The sequence below is a fragment of the Columba livia genome, chromosome 4 (assembly GCF_036013475.1).
Source record: "Columba livia isolate bColLiv1 breed racing homer chromosome 4, bColLiv1.pat.W.v2, whole genome shotgun sequence".
Lineage (NCBI taxonomy): Eukaryota > Metazoa > Chordata > Aves > Columbiformes > Columbidae > Columba > Columba livia.
In genome coordinates this window covers 18,744,374-18,767,715 of record NC_088605.1, presented here as the reverse complement: position 1 = coordinate 18,767,715, position 23,342 = coordinate 18,744,374, and the positions used below count along the sequence as shown (strand labels likewise).

The window sequence follows — 23,342 nt, the reverse complement described above, 5'->3', positions numbered from 1 at the left end:
TTTTACATAGAAAATTCACTGAGATACTCCAGTGATTGTTACTGTATTTTTCTGGAAATTAAGAATTCTGTCCTTACTGTGTTGTTTGTTTGTTTGTTTTTCCTTAAAGAAAGGCAATAAATAAGGCATGTGGTCACACACTGAATATCAAGAAAAAATATTTGGAATAGCAGTGCACAAAGTGAGCATAGTTGCTTCAATGATGTAGGGATTGTGTAGAAAAGAAGTCCATCATTACATCATATGAAGTTAGCACATTCCCAGTTAAAAACGGAGTGATATAAGTGGGCACAGTTTTTATTCTGTAATTTCATTACTTCTGTTTTAGTTTACAATCTTAATATTGTTTAATGTGCATAGTAATGAAATAGCACAGAAAATATTTTATCAGTTGCAAGTTTCTATTTTACAGATGTTTAATTGTTAAGCTTCCTCAGTTTTAATGTTTTTGTTAAATTGGAAAGTACTGTCTCCTTTAGTTAGGGGCTTTGGAAGGGTTCATAATTCTTTGTGTGTAGCTTGTGGAGTGTTTTCGTTTCAGAGTTACTTTTAAGCAAATGTTGTTCATGTTCTGCTTGGTCTATTACTTGCATTTCGTTCTGTTTGACACGAGTAACTCACTAGAAGGCAAAATACTAACTGTTGAAAAATACTGAGTTTATATCCTTATGAAGTCAGAGCTGCTACAAGATAAACTTTGAAAACTGTATTTCTTTTTGCATGTTCACAGCTTTCATTTTTCTTGGTTGTGCAGATGGTTACTTTAGTCCAATTTTTGCTGGTGGCTGCTTTCGCAGTCCTTTGAGTATACAGCCATCGTCATGAAATGACGGAATTTATTTTCTGCTTCCTGGCTCTCTGTGAGTCTTTAGCATTCGGCTAAAGACTTTACTCAGTTACACTGTCTCCTAGCTCTTTGTACATAGGCCATTTTGACTTTTTTTTTGTAACAGTGTTAGTCAGCGTATGCGTAGATTTTTAATAGAATCCTGTGAAATGATTCATTTGTGAAGTTTGGAGATGCAATCTAAATTCTTGTCTAGTTGACTACTGTCTCAAGGATGGTTGTTTTAAAGCTGACAAATGCAAATTGTTTCACTGAACAAAACTTTTCTCACTTAGAGCTTACCACCTTGTTCTAATTTAAAAAAGAAATCAAACCTTGATTTCTGCCTCTCTGCAGTATGAGAAAAGGATGATTACATAACCTTTAGTATCTCTTGTAAAACTATTTGTAGTACAAAGGACAGACTTTGAGTTTGACTGCATAGTTCTATTTTGTGTGCTAAAACTGGGCATCTTTTGCGAAAGGTCTTGCCAATAAGTTAGACCCAGAGTTGAGTTTTTTTACAGAGTTTTGCCAAATTCTACGACTTTATGGAGCAAAACAGAAACAGGGCTTTCAGATCCAAGCTATATTCAACAAAGGAACATTGCAACAATGTTCTTGGAATGGGTGAAAAGCTGGGATGGTTTTGGAGGGAGGGGGGTGTTGTGTTGTTTGTTTTTGTTGTTTTTTTATTTTTTTTTTCCTTGAAGTGTTTTGTTTTGGATCATCTCTTTGTCTCTGCAACTATAACTGTTCTGCTCAAAGGAGAGGGGAAATGTGTCATTTTAGGCTGACTTGAGCTGTTGTCCATAATGGTTTCTAAAGCCTACTTTTCAGATGCCTTTCATTCCAAGTCTTTGGTGTTAGTTCCTGTGGCAGTGACACTGTTTGCATGCAGTAGTTCCACATTTTTTTTTCTGTTATGTAAGGGTTGGACAGGCAAAATGCATTTGTTCCAAGCAGGTATTGTTGATCATTAAAAAAATTAAAAAAAAAAAAAAAAATCTCATGTTGAGCTTGTAATACATACAAAGCAACAGTGACATTGGATTATGGAAACCCCTTCATGAAATCCAGGTACAACATTCATGTTACAAAGTCACCTGTTAAAGAAGAGTTGAATAAGATGGGGAGAAGTGGAAATCTGTAGCTCTCTGCCATTTTGCCTTTGAACTTCTTAATGATGTAGAAGTTGGCATATTTTCAGAATTACTTGTCTCTTAGGAAAAACTATGGTCTTAAACCAGTAACTTAGAATTATTATTGGTCACAAATAATTTTCTGTGTCTAAGTGGTACATGATAGTCCATCATTTCACTGTACATTAATGCACAGAAATTCTGAAAGTGACTATAAAATATCTACTTTGAGGTGAACGCTTTATCGTGTTTCGTCTTTGTATGCCACCTCTCTTAACACTTCGAATAATGTATAGACTAAATATATTAATAGCAAGTTTTAAACTGCATTTTTTTTAAAGATTACACTTACAACAATTTTAAGTATGATGAAGTGTCTTAGGTTATATGGAGTGTTGTAAAATCTGTCATTTATTGTACTAAACCTTTATGGTTGAGCAACTTAGAGCTTCTGCAGAGAAAATAGTAAATCAGGCTGACTATAATTTGTACATCACACTCCAGAGAGAAATTTACCTAGTGAACAGATAGATATTCAAAGGCTTCTACTTTAGGCCTATTATTTTCCAGGTGATGTCCGAAACTTTTTTTTTTTTTTACAGAGCTGTAACTTTTATTTGGTTAAAATTTAGTCCATTCAGTTTTAGCTACTTTTGAAGTGGTTTCTGCTCCATTTTGGATAGTTTCTTTTCCTGGAAAAAGTACAGGGAAAATGAATACATCTTAAAATGAAGTCAGTTATAACTGACAAATTATTTCTTTGTTACCAAAGAGTGTAGTTTTTTGCTTGCTTGTGTTGACTTGTGTGTTTCCTGAATCTCATGTTTTTTCTTTTATCCATAGGTGGGAAGTTGTTCTGTGTTTGGTGTGCTGTGTTGTTGTTGTTTGGTGTTGGTTGTTTTTGGTTGTTTTTTAGGGGAGGGAAGTGGTGAGGTGTTTTGGATGTCTGTCTTTTTTTTTTTCTGCTGCAGTTATGCCTTATGTTCAGTTTGCATTAACTATTAATGAGGATTCTTATAAGCTACTTAATTCATTTCTTTATATATTATTTTTTTTCCCACACACATTTCTGAAACCAGGAAGGATGTTGAAATAAAGGTGTGCTTTGCTCTGAATAGATTTGGTTTACAGAATAAATCCTATACCTACCATTTCTACAAATGCTACTTATTAGTTAGGTTGAACCCTTTTTCTCTTTGAGTAGAAGTGAAAGTAGTTTCAAAGACTTTAGGATGTGATTTTTAATGCTTCATTTAAGTTTTACTACTTCTGCAGGCATTCCAAGTTGTAGATTATGATGATGCTGTTTATGATAATTATTCTATTTACCAGCCTTGCAAAAGTGTATTCTGGTTGAGGAGTAACTGTGCTTTCTTGATTTGTACATCTGTTTTTAAAAAACACTCTATGTATTTCATTTGTTTGGTCATCTAGGTTATCCCAGCTGAAGCCAAGGGCCAGTTTTCCTTTTTTTCTCCTTGTAAAGTAGCTTAATTTATTTGGCTCTGGAACTGTATTTTCACAAAAGCAAATTTTTTTCTTAGCTACCACTCCAGTGGATGTTATAGGCTTTACAGGCACATACAGCAGCAAGTTCTCAGAATACTTGCATTTTTTTTTTCCTCATCCTTTCTACCATTCCTGTCATCAGTCTTCACCCAGGATTAGCTGACTGTGTAGCGTACTGTGTTGATCATACTGTTGTGGATGACATATAAATTAATCTCTTGGAAGGTGCCTTGGGTGAATATGTAGTTTAATGTTGTGGAGTAGGCACCAGGGACTGACGTGAGATGAGCTGCAGAAATACATGGGATGACTGTACAAGGAGGAGAAGGAATGGGATCTCCTCCTTTTAACATCAGAACTGTTACCTCGTTTGAGTGATTTAATCTTAACCTCAAGAATTTTTAAACCTTCTGCCTGTCAGACTGGAAATGGAAAGATTTTCAAATAATGTGTTCAGCTGTCTTGATTCTGTGTGTGTGAGACTGAGAGTGACTCAGAGCCAGAGCTTTGAGACAAAAAATTGCCTGCCCTGTGTTTGTCTAAACCACAGAGGCTCCAGGCAGTCTTTGAGAAACCTGGAGAAGAAAACTACTTAGTGTAATATATGGTTGTGTGAAAATGATGCTGTTTCATAGACTGCTGTTTCTGTATCTTATTCATGATGTGTTTTGAAGTACTAATCCTTGTAATCATTAGATAAACTTTATGCATCAGAGGAAAGAGAGATGTGTGTGTGTTTCATTTATGGCTGTAGTAAAGGATAGCTGAAAGATGCAGTAGGCTGGAAAGCAATCTCCTAGTGGCAGTTGTAAGTGCAGAAGTAGTTATCCAGCCTGAAGGTGTAATTGGTGTAAGTGAAGAAGTGCTTGGACATGTTGGATCTGCAGGATGCATTTAACAGAGGACCTGTCTGAAATTAAAGTGACTGTAGCAGAAGTTATGGAAAAAACTGACAGAGTGCATAAGTTTCCAGGACAAGATGGCGAGGATGAAAAATTCAAATTAAGAATGTCTGAAGTCTTGCTTGGAATGAACTTGATTTTTTGAGGACTGGAAGGGTAGCAAATGCTGATTTTTTTTTTTTTTTTTTTTAATATATATATATATATATAATTTTTTTTTATTTTTTAATAAATGCATCAGGAGTTTAGGGGAACTACAGGGTTCAAAGTCTGTTTGCATTGAACAAATCAGCAGAGTTTATAGTAAATGTATTGCATACCTGGATAAAGAGAGATATGTATTCTGGAAAATTTACGTTGCCTGTAATGGGAAGCTCTTCCCCAGAAACCTTTGGAGTTCTTCAGAATCAGCAAATTATTTACAAGGATGATCCAGCTGATATGATGAGACATAAATGCTTTTCCAAAAGGCATCTCTCAGTCCCTTGCCAAAGGCATTTGATGAAAATAGTATGTCAGCATAAAATGGAAAATCCTGATATGAACAGCTAACATGCTGAAGGATAAGAAGTGGATGTGGAAGTAAATGATTAGTTTTCTCAGTGGAGTAGAGGCTTAGAGACCTGTAATGCACAATGTATTTCTTAATGACCTGTAAAACAGTGTGAGTAGGAGGTTGACAGAGTTTGAGTTCTGTGATGTAATAAGGATGAGGGTAAAGTGAAGAATTTTGGAAGAAGTTTGTGAAACTAATAATTGGGCAATAAAATGGCAGAAGCAGCACTGTAGAAAAATGAAAATCGTTTTGGGGATGATGATAATTTTGTCTTTGTATATGAGATGATGGGCACTGAACTGACCAGAAATCTTCAATTCTTAGTACAAGTGGTAAAGGCAGATCAGATGTTAAGAATTGCTAGGAAAACAATAGGAAATAAAATAGAACGTTGTTATCCCACTGTGTATATTTGTGACTTGTCTGTGTCTTGTTCTGGTGGTCTTATCTCAGAATTTTTCAAGTGTAATGAAGTTGGAAAGAGCTCGGAAATTATTAAGGTCGCCCAAAATGACTTTTTTTGTAATTAACTATACTATCAATCTTTCATCTGGCAAGAGAACATCTAGATTTCTACATAATTACGTGTGCTAAAGAGAGGGTAGGTGCAGAGATTGATTTCTACTTGTTTCAGTGTATGAAGTGGGGAGCATCAAATGAAGCGAGCAGGAGCCTTGTTCAGAACGAGTGAAATGAGGTGTTCTTCATTGAATGGTACTGTGAACTGTTTTGTGAGGAGCCTTGTGGATGCCAAAATTTTATGTGATACAAAAGGAAAATAGGCCTTTTTTGTGACAGAGAAATATGTAGCTGTATAGAAAGCAGGTCCTTCTAAGTAAGGAAGCATCCAGCTATACAAGGGATTTTCTAATTTGTGGACAATTTGTATTTACATAGGGCCGTGGTTGCAGAATAGGGTACTGGGCTAGATGGGCCTGATCCAGTTATTTGTGTGGAACGGGGAACTTGTGGTTGTGTGGTCCTTTAAGAGAAGAAAGGTTAGGTAGATGTGAAGGAGTGCTTGCTGGCCTTATTTGCAGCTGTTTTAAAAAGATTGCACTGAGGAGAAGGATGGATGTGTGACAGATGGCTGGGAGAAGTGAGCATGTGGCTGAGGAAATGGGAAGCAGGTGAAATGCTGTGTGGTTTTGAAAGCCAAAATGGCTATGGAAGAACAGAATGTTGAACATGTAGGTTGGTTGTTTAATGCTCCATTTTCTATGACACCCGTTCTGGTGTTTTATTATCATAATCCTATATGGGTGAATTTTGTCTCACATGTTAATTACGTAAGCTTGCATGGTTTCATAACACAGAAAGTCCTTTTTCTCCTTCATAATTTTTAAGCGGTTCTCTTGCACACCTCAGAAAATGACCTAGGCATTGTAATTGGATATAAGTGTTGTTAAAAAGATTTACCCCAGAAATGTAAGCTGCACCAAATCCTTTTGTTACCAAACATAATGTGTTGTTCTTGTCTGTTTTTGTTTACAGGATTCTGAGTAACAATAAAATAACAGAGTTGAAGAATGGTTCCTTCTCTGGATTACACCTTCTTGAAAGACTGTAAGCACTTCTTAAAAAGCTATTTTAAAAATTTTAAAAATTAAGTTACATTCTGTTTATATTTCATTAATAATTCTGGGAACAAATGTCTTAAGAAATCCGTTCTTACTTTATTATGATGTGGGTTTTTTGTGATTGAAAAGGTAACATAGTTGAGCATTCATGAATGTGAAAGTCATTTAACAGCATAAAGCGATAATCTCACCTGGATGTGAGATTAGGGCAGTTTTAGTGGGAAGTTCACTGGAATGCCATGGTGACCGCGTTTGCTTTTTTGTTGTTGGTCTCATAATATGAAAACTTATGTTGCAAAGAAAATTATTTCTTTAATTTACTTATGAAGTTTCGCATGCTTTATCAAACAACTGTGAAGTATATTTGTAGGGGAAGCAGATGTATTAGAGCTTCTAAAAGAAAGTAGAGTAATTTTAAATTTGTTGACATTTATTTTAAGAGTTTTGCTGCTTATTCTACAACTTTGGTATATACCGAATGTATGGAGGGGTGTGAAATGAGAGTGAGGCTGATGGGAGTATCTTCGTGGACACCTTTTGCTTCCTGCTTTCACTTTTCCTTTCAGATGATTTATCACCTATGGGATAAGCAGCAGCACTGTAGCTTCTGTTACAGTCAGCTTTTTTTCCAGCTGGTAGAAGGTCAGGATTGGCAGGTTGATCTACCTGGGAGCAAGCAGAAACTTTAGAGATAAGGATTTTTCTAGGCCATTTGACTGGGAAAGTAGCCAGTTTCATAATCATCTTGCAACATCTAGGAAGAGTTCCAAATGCCTTTTGGCTTCAGGGGATTAAAAGTATTTTATTCTTCCTCTAAAACTTGAAAGCTGCAATCCCGGTCACCTGGCCTAAATAAATTCAAATGCTTCCTCCGTTCCATCCCCCACATGCCAAAAGATTTATCTTCTGCACTGGCAGATGAACTTTATTGTAGAAATAAGCCATTGTGCCAAAGAAGCAAGGTTTTCAGCTGTGATGGCATTCTAGATCTTTACACATAATTTTGGCATCCTTGCTTAGGTAATAAAGGCATCTGCTGACAGTTGTTATTTGTTGTAACTCGTTACAATTTTCAGACAGGAAATACTTGAAAATCTAATTAGATTGAGATGATAATTTTAGTTTGCTCTATGAATACAAATCTTAATTTTCTTTAAAGTCGTAAGAACCCAGCTTGCTTCCATTTAACTCCTGTCATTTATAAGGATTTTCTAGATTATTTTAATATCTTTTTTTTCATGAAAGGAAAAGAAAGTACTAAGGCAGTTATCATGTTTTGAGCATTTGAAGTGATTTGGGATAGCAGTATTTTAGATGGTATGGTGGTCTCATCTGAATGACACACTTTATGTACACTGGTGTAGGAGTTAATACACTAGCAAGTGATTATTAATGGCCATGTGTCTTCATCATAAAGGAGAAAAAACTGAATAACAGTAAGCAGGTAGAAAAATTTTAACTGCTCTAAGTTGCAATTAAAGTGTCTACATAAAAAGATGTTAAGTATTTTAATCTCCACGGACTTTGTTAATGCTGTGTTTTGCTATGAATTGCCTGCTGTTTAAATGTTGAAGTAGCTTCTTGCACAATTAATTTGTGACAGATAATTTTTCATCTAGTAGATACTTGACTTTATATTGCATTAGTCAAAGTCCAGCAACTTAGAACCAAATTGCTGTCTTCTGTCCAGAAGCCAGCTAATGCTGCCTGTTGACTTTTGTGAGGATAAGAAGATTACTTTATGTATTTGTAAAGTACTATTTTTCATTGTATGTGAAGGAGAAAGGAGGAAGAGACAGGCATGGAATTCAGTAAGATACTTAGGGAGCAGAAGAAGGGTTTGATATTTATCAAACTGTAAATAATGACGGTCTTTTTAGATTGTGGTAATAAACCTTTGAAAAGGGAAAATATGCAATATGAAGGGAGTGTTATTTGTAGAGAGTCTAATTTTTTTCTGCCGTTTTTACAGCACAAATCTACAGATATATAGGTGCCTTGAGTAAAAATAGGAGCATTTAATACTTTTCCAGACAGTAACAGTTTCTGATTTTAATTCTTGTTGTGATACTGCAGTAGAGCATGTGAAAAGATAGACCTGAGTTCCTCAAGTGGTGTACCTGAACTTTTTGGTTTTTTTAGAAGTCTTGACAAGTGAATGGAGAATGTCAGTGTTTCTTACTTGAATATTACCGAGCAGAGAAACAGTTCTCTGAATATTCAGGAACATATTTTCTGGTCTAACTTTAGTTCTGGTTTTGCTTCTGGAAGCTCCATCTTTTTGTTAGCTGTGGCTCTTTAAGGACAACACAGAGTTGTAGGCTAACAAAATATTTACTTTCCCCATCCTCACCTGCTTTTCAGGTAATTTCTGAAAGACGAGTGGTGAGGGGAGCAGGAAATATACTTCTAGTCTGCTGAAAAATCTGTGCTGCGAAATTGAATGCTTTGGAGTATTCTGAACTGTTGGAAATATAGAAATTATTTGAAAGAAACAAAAAGGTTTTCTGGTCTAGGTTTTATCTTTTCTTTAGTTTGCCTAAGTGTGGTAGTCTCAAACATTTTTCTTTCTTATTTTTGCATTACATTTTCAAGAAATTGTGACTCTTGTAGTTCATCAGTCCGTGCCACAGATAATGTGATGGAGTAGGCAAAACAGCAAAACAAAGTGATCTAATTTACTATTGATTTATTTAGGTGCAAGGGGATGTTAAAAGCATATGTAAGAACTTATTAAAAATTCAAGAGATGATTTTTAATAACAGCTTTTTAATTTCCATTTGTAAAGTGTCCAAGTCTCAGAACTGTCATCTCTTTTGTAGTTCCTTATGCACCTGGACACTCAAATTGCTTTTTATTCTTGTATTATTCTAATATTATCAAAATTAGTGGTAGATCTAAGTCAGTTTTCCTTTTCTAGAGAGAGTTATTTGAACCTAGTGAAGCAGCTCCAGCAGCACTTGAGTCTAACATACAATTTGAATATGGTGACCTGAAAGTAGAATTCTACATCTGAGACTCACATGCAATAAAGTATTGTGCTTTCAGTTATCGACAGTTTTGGAGGTACCCTAAATATTTGGTACATTGATGGTGAAAACTCTAAAAATAGGCTGCTGTGTTTTAGGGGGGAAGTTTCTGTATGTATAGGGGAGAATTTAAATCGTACTAAGTGAATGATGAGGAAAGATAAAAATTGTTTAATTATTCATAAGCATTTGTTGGATCTGTTTGAATAAAATCTATACTTCATAGGGCTGTAGGAGGGATAGGCTATGTCATGTTTAACCTCTTCTTGTAATTTCTTACTTAGTTGTCCTCCCCCATTTGCTTGTTGAAAAGGCATTTTGTATAGTAAGAATACATGGTAGCTTATGCATTTCTTGTCTGACATTCATTTTCAAATTCTGCTCAGGAAGAAAAGATAGTTTATCCAATGGTAGTGGAGAGAGCTAAATAATGTTTACATGTCAGTATGTATACATATGCGTTTTTTGTGCCTGCAGGATGCTTTAGTAATAATTCAGACAATCTTCATTGTGCTGAGACAGAAAGCTGTAAATTATAAGTAAAATGTATAAATGCATAAGTAGTTTTTAAGTATGTATACATGCACTGAAACATTTAATTATAAATTCTAATGAAATGAAAGGATTTTGTTTGTTACACGGCAAACCATAGTTAAATTTAAATATTCTTTCATTAAGATATTTTTCTTATCTTAACAAGATAACATTAGTTGTGGTTGTCAGGCTCTTAAAAATATTTTTGCTTGTTGATAAGTTGCTATTTGCTCACTTAGTCATGGATTTGAAGAAGAGCTGTTCCAATTGGACATAAGAAAATTCTTCATAATGAGAATGGCTAAATACTTAGAGATTTGGGTGATGTGATGGGTGAAATCTGCATCCTTCGAGGTTTGCAGGACTTCACTGGATACAACAGCAGGGCGGTTGGTCTGATTTACTTGTGCTTTGAGGCAGAAGTTGGACTATATGTCCTCATCACATCCCATAAGTACAAAGTTTTTCAACTATCGTAATCTCAGTTACTCACCTTCCCTGATAAATATAGGGGCATCATCATCTGCAGTGTTATTTAGATTTAAGATAATTTTTTTTTTTTTTTTTTTTTTGGGGGGTTCTCAGTGTAAGATTGTTCTACTGCTTGGCTTGTGGGGTTTTTGTAGCAGTATTTTTAGTTGCTAGATGAAAGATGTAGTTACTGTAAGATAAAAGGTGTACTGATGACGTAGAGCTTGGGGTGTTGTAATATTACCCTAACTGAAACCTTCTTGTAATGGATTTCTTTTGCACAGATTTTCTTATATTTGACAAACAAATACCTATAACTATATCCTCTTGGTTGAGCTTTGCCAAAGAAAAATTATTGAGATCAGTGGCTGAGATGATTAAATTCCCATTGTTAAAACTCACCGATTTGTAGATATGTATTTATAAGTGTTAAAAACAACAAAAACTTTGAAGCCAAACACAACTTTCAGAGACTGTCTTTTCCACCTCTCTTTTCGTGAGAATCTTATCAGTCTGTTGGCTTAGCTGCAGCTGTCATTTCTTCATTTAGAAACTGTCCCAGATACTGGAGTCCTGGCAGTTGCACCAGCCTGTGTATCAACATCATCTACTGTTTCTGAAGAGCTGCCGGACATGTCAGCACTGTGTTAATTTTGAGATCTTTAAATATCTTTTATTTCACAGTTTTCATCTGCTAATACTTTTTGATAGATGAATGCGTAGCTACTGCTTATTAGTGACTGCCACTGAGAGCAGGGGGAAAACCTCAGAGACTCCCCAACTGTTGTGGTTGCAGGTTGAGACAATGTGAACACTTGGGGCATCTAGGCTGTGTTTTAAAAATTACTTGAGCGTGGTGGTTCATTAACACTTTGCTATCTTATTTACAAAATACAGAATATACACTGATTTTTATGAAAAAAATGAACATTGTTGGCATTTTTTTTTAAATAATATATTAATTCTAGTGTAATCATCCTTCTGGAACTGATATTAATACCTACTAAGGGGAAGGGAAACAAGCAAAAAATTACATAAAGAATAGACTAGTCAGTTTTTATCACATAATCTGACAAAATGTATAAACAGGTTGTGTAAGTAGTAAAACTCTTGCTTTTAATTTAAAAATGAGATTTTTTTTTTTTTTTCCACTGAAGCAATGGATTTAAGAAAGAAGTGTATCAGGGAGTATGCTTTGAATTTAACTAATTAAATAAAACATCACTGATAATCTAGACTAGTGGACTTCCAAGGCATGTTATCAAGCTTTTTCTTCCTAAGTATTTTTCAACAGTAAGATTTTAAGTGGGAGTTATGTGATTTTAAACTAAAATTTAAAATATGAACAATAAGTATCATTTTTCTTCCCTGTCCCAAAGACTGATGGTGAGTGACAAATAACATTTAGTGTTTTCAGATTTGTCATGGTCTTGGTATTGGGCCAAAAGAGGCTTCAAAACTCTACAATTCTTCAGGTTCCTGATACTGCTTTGGAAGTAGTTGGCAGTCCCTGCCACTGTACAGGGCAAGAAAATAAAGTTGAGATAAGAGAAGTTTGTCATAGTTTTATTTAGAATTAATTTATTCTACTGCAAGGTAAATTTAAAGTATTTAAAATATTTCAAGTATTGAAAATGGTTATTAGTCATAGCATTGAAGTGGATTCATGTGCCATGACACTGTCTGTTGTACCGTGATTTGTTAAGCTGGCTGTAGGAAATGCTATTGTGAAATCTTGGGATGGATTTATATTTTCACTCATGCGTATCTGTGTGATGGTAGATGTAATCCTCTTGTACAATTCTCTTTCAGGCAGAATTATTAATGTTGTGGTAGATGTAGGAGTCTTTTTTTTTTTTTTTTCCTATCCTGGCTTCCTAAAATGTTGCTTTTAATTGAGATTACTGATTTTCTTTTAAAATGCAGAACGTTCACATATTACCAAGGAATGAGAATTTTTTCTTGTAGAAATAAGTGCCTGCGAAGCTTCAGGATAACAGTACAGTAAAAAATCTTGGATTAATAAGGAGGTAGAAATAATTTTAACATTCATGCGGTGATAAAGTTTGTTCAAAGCTGTGTAGATGCTGGCAGATGCTTTCTGTGACCTTTCAAATTAATCTGTATCTGCAAAATATCTTTAGTTACAAGTCAATACTCCTATGTTACTTGTACAACGAATAAAGCAGTTTAATGACATAGTTACTATACATTTCTCCTTGCAGTCTCCTATTCTATAAATCTAAGATTTAAAAATCTGTGCTATTTTTCCACCAGCTGTATTTGGAATTCTCAGGCAGGGCTTATTTTTGATGTCAGTAACACTAGTGCACTAGTGGAAACTTTCAGTGTTGTGTCTTTGGTGTATTTTTAGGGTCTTGTTTGGCTTCTTTTGGTAGATGCTGGGGACTGCTAAAGTATTTAAAATTGGGTAGGCTGAGGAATACAGCCTACCTACACAGTTCTGTGTAATGAGCAAGTGTTACCCCTAGGCAGCTGTAACCTATTTGGACGCTGTGGCCAAGTATCTTTGACTCTTTACCCTTTCATGTGATAGGAACTAATAGAATATTTAAAGGAATACACATGTTATTTAGATTCTTCTTTCTAGTTAAAATACAGTTATCTTTTGAAAGATATTATGTTAGAGAAAGTAGAAATGTATCGTATGGCTTTTTTTGGCAGTTTTCAAACGAGTTGAGACAAGTTAAGTGTATCTTCATGCATGTATATCTGTTTTAAAGAGTAGTTTATAGTTTAAAGAGTAGTTTATAGTAAATAATAGTAAATATTATGTCTTAATTTTTCTCCACAGGGACCTTAAGAACAACCTTATTAGTACTATAGATCCAGGAGCTTTTCTGGGGCTTTCATCTCTGAAAAGACTGTAAGTAGCACATCTAGCTAGTCAGTTTAAACAGAATAAACAAAACAAGCCTGGGAGTAGAATAAGTCTTAGGTTTTGGCAACATAGCAAAGTTTTTATATATTTTATATATTTAAAGCTGAATATGTATGTGCTGTTCAAATTTATACACGCACACATAGATGTATGTATAAAACAAAGTCTGCTCTCAGTCTTATGACTCAAGAACATCCTCTGCTTGTGGCTTGGCAGTCTCACTTGTTCTTCCTGGCAGTCTCTTGTATTCTTCCTCCCTTTTTGTATTTTGGTGACTTGAAACATCACTGGGTAGATGTTCGTTCAGAGGTTTGATGCCATCAAGTCTTGCTTTGTTAAATGTTAAACTTGTGATTTTTTTTATTTTTTTTTTCCCCAAAGGTCATAGTGGAACATTGAGTCCCTTGCTATTAATACTACACTGAAGTTACAAAGTTACAGGATTGTTAATACTGCTTTATTGAAGGTTGTGCCAACATTCCCATTAACACATTTTTGGGGGATTTATACCTTGGCTGTAAAACTTCAGTCCTAGATAAAGCTTTAAAAACAAGACCTCAGCATGCTGGCTTTTAAAAATTTTCTTTAAATATTCTTCAGATTTTCAGCCTTTGAGTCTTAAGTGATTTCATTGACATGCCCACATTTAGTCAGTATACAGCTTTCCTTCTTAATTTTTTTGTAGTGTGTAAGTTCATTTGTCACTGATCATGTGATCTATCTCACTTGAAAGGAAATTTTGCTGGTAGTTGCACTTTTGAAAACCTTAAAACTAAAACTGAAGGACCAATTCTGGACCATTACTACTTGCAAGGTTAATTTTCATTTGTTTAAGAATTTTTGGCAATTTGATTTAAGACCTACATTGTAAAATATATAGTATTTATTTATGTAAGTATAGATACAGAGGTGGTCCTATTTATGTAGAATAAATGCATGGTGTAGGCCTCTCTGACGTCAAAAAATTAAGTGACGTAGTGCATGTGATGAACACAGTGTGCAAATATGAAAATTTTTAGTGATATAAACTGAGCCTGTTCTAAGGGGGTTTACTGGTAAAGGCTTCTTTAACTGCACATGGGCAAACTATTATTACTCCAGAAATGGAATAAGGACTCTGCGTGCATGTGTGTACACCCATAGAACAGTACCATTTGGATTTTAAAGACTAAATGTATATATGGAACAATGTGTTACTCCTGAATTTTAGTTTAAATACTTCTGTTTGTGGACTGTATGTCATTTGGAAATAAAACAGTTTATTCTGAATTTTGCTTTTTTGTATTTATAGAGACTTAACTAATAACAGAATTGGCTGCCTGAATGCAGATATATTTAGAGGACTTGTAAATCTTATTAGATTGTAAGTATAACTTGTATACAATTTTACTTCTTAAGTTTTAGCCTCATGTAAGTGAACATTCTTTGTTTCAGTGCGAGTAGTTTGTTCTTTGCTTGGAAGACACGCAGTGCGGCTGTGATTGTGGGTTGTTACTCAGTAACAAGCTTAAAAAAGAAAAGGGCATCGGGGGCAACCAAAACCGTACTACTCAGTGTTTTGTCTGCTTTACATCCTTTTTCCAGTTTCCTAGAAGGTATGGAAGGGGGAAAGTAGCAGACTGTAGAAAACATTTTCCCTAGAAAAATATTTCAGGGTTATAGAATCTTTTAATATCTGTGTCCTCTGCCATAGCATCAGTCTGGTTGTTTTGCTTGCTTTCTTACATTTTTGTAGTTCTTCATTACTTTAAGAAAATAACATGTAAGGTTATGGAATGTTTCTTTTCCCTTGTTGTTAGCTTCTTATGCAGTGATTTTAATGATATAGGGAAAGTGGGATGTATAATATTTCTAACAATATTTGGCTAGATTAAAACTTCTTGCAGCATGTTAATGGCAATGCATCGATTCGCTGTGAACAACAAAGTTAATTTTAAGCTTCTTGAAATGAATATTCAACGTGTGCTAGTTGTTGCTCTAAATAAAGTCTTTTCTTGCAATCCTTGTTTCCAGGCTTAAAATTCTTCAGCTAAGAAAGGAGCATTGGGGAACAGTTTCTTTTGTGATTTTTTTTTTTTTTTTTTTTTTTTTTTTTTTTTTTTTTTTGCCTAGGCTATCAGACCTGATTATTATTCTTAGAGTCTTGTGAACTATGACAGTATTGTAAAAGTATCTCGTAGGCTTTAAAATAATGTTATCTTGAAGAGGGATTATTATTATTATTTATTATTATTTTAAATTTCAAATGTCAGTTGCTTGAGCATGAGTTCAAATCACGATACTTTAATTTCTTAGGAACCTTTCTGGAAATCTGTTTTCTACACTTACACAGGGAACATTTGATCATCTTGGTTCACTAAAGGCTCTGTAAGTACTTGTTGCATCTTATCTTAATTTGCATGATTATTTGTGTTCTTAGCAATAACAAAAAACACTTTATAGACACTTTTACTACAGTTTAGCGTTTTTACTTTTAAACCTTGTAGTAGTGGTTTCTTTATCTGGGTAAGCACATGGGAGCTGTATGTACAGATATTTAGGTCCTTATACAACTTCCTTGGAAAGATACTCAGTATTTGTTGCATAGTTCTGAGAACAAAGCTATACTAGCGTCTGGGCTTCTGAAGGTTTTATTCTGTGTTCAATAAATAGCAGTTTACACCTTTTTAACAAAGGGAACAAATACTTCTAAGGAATATTTTAGTCCTTGAAGAATAGTATAGTTTTGTTACATGTAACAGCGGATACATCTCAACCTCGTGTTATTTTCCTCTCTTTTAATTTCATGAAAGTTGTAATCTTCTGTCAGGAAGAAAGGAAATGGGGAGAAAAAGTATCAGTGCTGATGATTAGCTTGCATTTTTGCCTGGTAGTCATTACAGTTGGCTCACTCTACTGGGACTTTCTCAAAAGCTCGGACTTGTGGCTTTGACACCTAGTTAATTTCTTGTTTGTAAAGGCAAATGTTTCTTTCCCTCCTCCAGCATCTTCTAATTGTTCATAAGTTGTTGTTCCTGGTATTTTAGTTGTGTACATAAAGGTTGCTGTCCAAGAACATTACATGTCAGACAAGAGAACCTGGATATAACTATTGTCATTAAAAATGTGTGTGTGTGGAGGAATTCTTGTGAGTAAAGGCCAAATAGAATTTTGCAGGAATGTTGATATAGTGTTTGAAGCGTTCTGCCTGCGAGTTCCTGTTATCCTCTAGACATTTGCAAAAAGAAAAATAAATTATGTCTTCACTAGAGGTAAAAAACAGTGTAGACACAGGGACACATTTTGATAATTTTTTGACTGTTTCTAAATAAAGTATTTGTGTTCTCCTTTAATGTAGCTGACTACAAGAGAAACCTGTGGGGGATTTGGTATGTCTTTTTAGTAGAAAGTATTATTCAGAGAAGACTTTGTGAATCAATGAAAAGCCTTATATGATTTTCATATAAAGCAAAATAAAACTGTCATTAAAATTGTGTGAATTGTCTCTGAAAAGAGAATTAGGTGAGAAGCTATTTTTATCTTTCTTTTGATTTTACTGTCAAAGCAGTGGATTGCTAAAATGAAGCAATAAAGTGTGTGCATAAGTTATGGTGATACACATTCAAGCAATTCTTTGTTATTGCTCACTTAGATGTTGTCAACTCCCTCGATGAAAGAAATTACTAGAATTTTTTTCATGTGCAGGTATTAGATGTTCCTCATGTTTCTGGGGAAGATTCCATTTCTCAGGGGCCATGTACTTTTGTTTTTCAGACTATAGCTTGCAGAGGATGAGAGTATCTTCCAATACGTAGTGGTAGCCAACTCTGCTGTATTCTGGGGTTTGACTGCTTGTTGTCTGTGTCTGTGATGATGAGAGGCATCGCACAACTGTTATCAAGCTTTCAGACCTTTGAGTGTTGCATTTTGTCACTGTAAATACCTATTTTGTGTTGCAGAGAATTTCAGACCGATTATCTTCTTTGTGATTGCAACATACTGTGGATGCATCAGTGGTTAAAAGAAAGAAATATAACTGTACGTGAAACTAAATGTGCCTATCCCAAGTCACTTCAGTCACAGATGGTGACTGGGGTTAAGCAGGAGCTTCTGACCTGTGGTAAGCACTCCTGACAACTGATACTTTCTAATGCACTCTGTATTCTCTTAATATTAGTGAACTGCCTTTTTTTCTCTGTTTTGTTTCCCTGAAATTCAGCACATATATGATAGTAATAGTGATTCTTTTTCAAAGGCTGGTTTTTAGTTGTAATTCAGTGTCATTTGCTTTTGGAAATAAATAATAAAGAAATTGGTGAATTTGGATGTTAGTTTGTAGAAACTAAGGATCAGTAGTACCTTTTGGAGATAAACTCCTTTTGCCTCCTAATCCATGTTTTTTCAGGCATTTTTACCTAAATTTCACAAGACGAAGCAGAAACAGATAGTTGTGGGGGGGTTTTAATTTTTCTTTTTTCCCAAAGTCTAGCTATCTGGTTTCAGATGTGCAAATTATTCCAAGCTCAAGTTTTTGAATTTGAAAGATCTTCATTTTATGACTTACTCTCCTTCGTGGTGATTCTGTTGTTGTTTAGTCACCTTCTTGTGGTGAAGACATGACCAACTTCCTTAAACTTCTTTGTTGTATTGTAGTTATTCCATCTGTCGAAATAATGTAACATATGTTTTTGTGATTTTGCAATATTTATAGTGAGAAATTGTGAAGAAATAAAAGGCATATACTTTTCAAGTTTATATTTTTCAGTCTCGGATGTGGCCTGACAAAAGATTTTCAAAAGTATTACACTAAAGGAATACACATTTTGAAAAATAATATAACGAGAATTTGTATTTTTCAATATCGGATGCATCAAATGTAGTTTTTATATAAAATCTTGCAAGATGCAGTTTACAAGGAGGTTATATCAATAATTGATACTCAGTGTATTTTTCTTCTCTCTTGAAAACAGTTTCTTGCTATTAATTTTGCTTTTATTTCTTGGATTCTAGAACCGCCACTTGAATTACCATCTTTCTATATGACTCCATCTCACCGTCAAGTTGTCTTTGAAGGAGATAGTCTACCCTTCCAATGTATGGCTTCATATATTGATCAAGACATGCAAGTCTTGTGGTATCAGGATGGAAAGATAGTGGAAACTGATGAGTCCCAGGGTATTTTTGTTGAAAAAAATATGATTCATAACTGCTCACTGATTGCAAGGTGAATCCATAACGAGAAAATCTATTTCCCACTCCTTGTTTTCTGCTCTAATTTATTGACTATTTCCATAACCAGTGAGGCCCTCTTATATCCTTGCTGAGTGAACACCTGTAGACAGAAACATCCCAAGTGGAGAAGTACTCTGATTTCACACATCTCCTTAATCACCCTAGTTTGGTCACTGTTGCTGACAATCAAGTTTGAGGTGGAGGTCTAAATATTTTATTAATTGAACGTAGCTGCTTAAAACAGGGTTAGCTAGAGCAGGTTGCCCAGGACTGTTGCAGTTGGGTTTTAATTAACTGCAAGGATTACCCAATGCAGTTCGTGTAAAACATCTTTGCGGTAGGATACGTTTGTTCTCCTGGAACATGAAAATGATGGAAACAAGGTGTTTAGGTAAGCTACTCATGGATTCTTTCCTCTTCCTTTTGAGCACACCACAGTTATGAGTGATCTCCAGCAGAGATCTATAATTATAATTAGTTTGCCTGCAGCAGATTTTTGACTCATTCAGCATCTACAGACTGGTTATATATCCTGTAATTGCATTAGTAAATTAGGGCTTCTAACTTTATCACAAATTATGCATTTAGGAAGTTATTTTAGTTTGGCCTTTCTGGGACAACTATAAAAATTTTGTGTTGAGCAATGATAATGCTTGGGGAATTTGGACTTCTCATCTCTTCTTTCTGAAGTGAAGGAACTTTTTGTCATGGCTGTTACTGTTCTTTCCTACCTTGGCAGAATTGAGAGCTAGAAGAAGAGAGTTAATATTTCTCTGTTAAGTACAGTACATTGATTCGTAGATATTTCTGGTTTTGTAAGATCACTCGCAGTTGTATGTAACTGGTATTTTCTTCCATTGTCTTTCTGTACCTTATTAATCTTTTGATGAAAGCTTATGTAAATTTTATTGGAAGACTGTTGGGTTTTATTTGTTTATTTTATCTTTGCAGTGCACTGACCATCTCAAATATTCAGGCTGGCTCCACAGGGAACTGGGGTTGCCATGTACAAACCAGACGTGGGAATAACACAAGGACGGTCGACATTGTGGTGTTAGAAAGTTCTGCGCAGTACTGCCCTCCAGAGAGGGTTGTGAACAATAAAGGGGATTTCAGGTTGGTAACCTCTTCTTTTTTTTTTTTTCCAGAGAAAGGTCCATTTAATTTTGTTTTTAATGAAGATATTATGCTTTAAAGGCACCTATGTGGGTTTGTTTATAAATGGTGTGTAACAGATTTTTAACTGTTCTAAATTAGTATGTTTTGAAAGAAGTGCACACAACTATACTATGAAATGTTAAACTTTGAGACTGGTAACTTGCATCTTTGGAAGACATGGAAAATAATCTATGATATTTGAAATATAAAAATGAAATTATTGGAATAGAGTGAAACTTTTACATGATCTGTGAGTTAGCTGGATCACGTACTGAGGAGGGGGTTTCCACCAGGTTATCATTCTGGTTTAAAAAACCACCTGCTCCTGTACAACAAAACCACTATATAAGAAACATGTAATATATGTGGGATTTTGTTTTGGTTTGGTTGTTTTTGTTTGTTTGTTTGTTTTTTTCTCTCTCCTGTAAGCATTAGAGTAAATGGTATGAATGGTGTTTCCTTTTAATGCATATTGGGACTGCAGTGGTAGCTCTGTTCCATTGTATTGGGTATTGCAGAGTATTCTATCTTTTTGTTCTTACCTCTTCACCTGTTTTCCCTTTTCTGGTCTTTCTGCTGCTGGTCACTCTAACAACACGTTACTCCTGGAGGTGCCAGCTGTAACAGATAGCTTCTGTATAGATTCTCTATATGTAAGGTAATTCCCTTTATAACTACTCTGTGTTGTACCTCTCTGCAGTAGCTCCTACTGAGAATTAGCGTATGTCATAGCGTATGTTTTCGCTACAGTTTGTAGGATTTCTTAATGTTGTAGTAACTGCTTTTACCCAGTCATTTATTTTCACTTTTCTTAGCTGCTTGGCTATGTTGATCTTCTGCTTGATCTTTTGTTTGCATTTATAAAATTTTCTTCATTTCCCTGTGTACATTAGAGTTCTTTAAAGTTGTAATCTTTCTGTACAGCTAATCCAAGACCATAAATCTTTTATTTTAAGAAATGAGAAGCGAGTTAAAGCATGTTTCTGGGACATAGCTCTTGCAAGCAGAGGAGGCAAGCTTTCAAGTGCAGTGCACCTTTTCCAGTTGTAGCAAAAATTCAGGTATAGAACAAATGCTCTCAGCCAGGGCTGAGTTCACCTTCTGTATGTTCATCAGCTGGACAATTTGAGAAAGGGGAGCTGGTGTCTGAGTATGAGGAACTATTAGTAAGGGAAGTGCTGCACAGAGGCGGTTTGGAACTACTGAAGAGCTTCACTTTCACATTGTAAGGAAAAAAGAAACTCTGTGCATATCCTCTTTTTACACTGCGGTGCTTTCAACTGCAGGGATGAGCATTACATTAGAGAATGAGAACTTCCTGCTTAAGATAAAAGGTGAAGAAAGTCAAACAGATGCATGCTGTATTCATCAAAGAACACGTCTATTTAAATCAGTTATGCATTTTTTAAATGATACTAGTGTGAATCGTTCTTCTTTGATTTGTCATTAGAGGTGAAAACAGATGGTAAAGGCTTATTTCAAAGTGTTTTCCATTAAATTAACCTGTGCTGTTCAGTGACTGTTCAGTGTAATAGGATTTACCCCCTCTGGAATTCAGTAGAAAGAAATAAGATTTCAGGAAATGTTCAGCTTATCAAGAAGTTCACTATGTCTGGGTTCACTATAACAGACTTCCATTTGTAGTTTAGGTAGTGTAATAATAAAGAGTAATTTTTCACCTTTGAGACCATATGGAAATAAGGCTTTGACTAGTGAGAAAATGGTTCTGAGCAGATGGCTGTAAATGATCCTAGGTGAATTTGATTTTATAGTTTTTTAGTTGGAACTGGTTAGTCATTTTAGCTTGGAAGCTGTTTCAAAAGTGGCATCTAGATTTTTATCCCTTCAGAGATGGGATAGCAAAGCGTAGCGAAGGAGGATGTTTGTCTTCATTGTCTTTGGCTCAGTAATAGTAGTTTAGCATGAGTTTATAAAGATTAGGCAAAAAGTGTCATCATCATGGAATATGTTTCTTTTTCTTAATTTAGATATTCTTTTAAGCCTTACTCAGAAATATCTCTATGTTACAATCAATGATTAAACTGAAAATACAGTTTGCATGTTGAAATGTACCCTAATTCTTCTGCTTCAGTAAATCCTTCAGCTGTTGTGTTTACAAAAATTTTATGCTGGTAGTTGATGGAATTCTTTCTTAAATATAAGAATTATCCTTTTGAAAACTGTTACTCCCTGAGTGTAATTAATCTTAAAGCTCCAGCTGTCATGCTGAATTTAGAAAATTACTGAGATGTAATATGAAAAAAATATTAGACTACCTGTAAGCTAATGAAATTATGATATAAAAACTCATTGTAACTGAAACTTATTGTTGTTTTAAAGAAATGAATGCTTTCAAAACATAATTAATATGCATGAAGGGAAGGATTCTTTTATAATCTCACGGACTGGCTTTTTTTTCCTGAAACGAAATTATAGTACTTAAATGTAAATGAACCATCTTTTCCACCACAGCTGTCTACTCTCATGTATATGTGATAAATTTTGAACACCTAATTATAAGCAGTGATGAAATAAGAGAGTTAATAGAGTCCAAATTTGTACTTCTGCTAGCAGTTGGGTAAACTGTGAAAGATGTTCAAGCTTAGGCTGACAAGAAATTAAGAATGCAGCCAAACTTCTGTAGCCCTTGTTTTCATGATGAGAATTTCATGTCATTAGTCACCTTTGGAGCCCTGCTGGAGGAATGTGCTCTCTGAACTCCTGGAAAATGGAGAGCACCTCATCTGGTCATCGCATATAGGTACTGGGAGGAAACGGTTCATGACTGCGAATGGTCTGGGTTGACCTTCATTAGTAAAAACAGGGAATAAGGGAAGTGTAGTTACAGCTGGAATCGGTTCTCCCATCTAATTCGCTGTTGGGCTGTAAAGAAACTTGTACCTGCACCATGGGTGTTGTGAATGGGAAAGAGGATGAGGGACACTGCTGCCCACAAAGCGCTTCTGGTAGTGACACTGCGTTCGTGTTGGTTTTGTGTATACAAAATTATGGCAGAAAGTTGGGAGTTTTAAGTTGCTCATCTTTTGTGTCTGGTTAGTGGAAAGCCTTCTAAATTGTTAGAGGAATAATATCAGTTTTATTAGGAAAATGTTTCTGTACATACCTGATTTGTTATAAAGGCAGCACAGATTATATGACTGTCTAGTATTACTAGTATTCTTTTGATAAGATCATTGTAAAAGATGATAAAATGCTGTCCACAGAGATGAGTGAAAAGTAAATACAGCAGAAATAAGGGGACAGTAATAAAAGGGAAAGAGATAGATGAAAAAGGGACAAGGGGCGAGAAGTCAAGATAGACTTGTGATTATCTAGTTGTCTTTGAAGTAGTGTTAAACACTGGAACCGTCATTTTTTTCCATTTGATGGCTACAGAATTTCTAGAAGATACATGTAGCTTAGAAATTATACTTATTTAAAAATATACTAATTAAAGCTCTTCTGAAAGGCTTGTTTTTCATTTGAGTCCTAGTGTTTCAATCTGGTTTCTCCTTTTCTAAT

At 34.9% G+C, this 23,342-nt stretch overlaps 1 protein-coding gene across 1 annotated transcript in view; it reads left to right on the top strand.

Moving 5' to 3' along the window:
- Positions 1 to 23,342, top strand: part of ADGRA3 (adhesion G protein-coupled receptor A3) — a 57,018-nt gene that overhangs the window by 9,207 nt on the left and 24,469 nt on the right. The window contains exons 2-8 of the mRNA XM_065060647.1: positions 6,430 to 6,501; positions 13,365 to 13,436; positions 14,743 to 14,814; positions 15,747 to 15,818; positions 17,390 to 17,550; positions 18,441 to 18,654; positions 19,614 to 19,778. Coding sequence (XP_064916719.1) covers positions 6,430 to 6,501; positions 13,365 to 13,436; positions 14,743 to 14,814; positions 15,747 to 15,818; positions 17,390 to 17,550; positions 18,441 to 18,654; positions 19,614 to 19,778 — 828 coding nt within the window. The remainder of the gene's footprint in view (positions 1 to 6,429; positions 6,502 to 13,364; positions 13,437 to 14,742; positions 14,815 to 15,746; positions 15,819 to 17,389; positions 17,551 to 18,440; positions 18,655 to 19,613; positions 19,779 to 23,342) is intronic.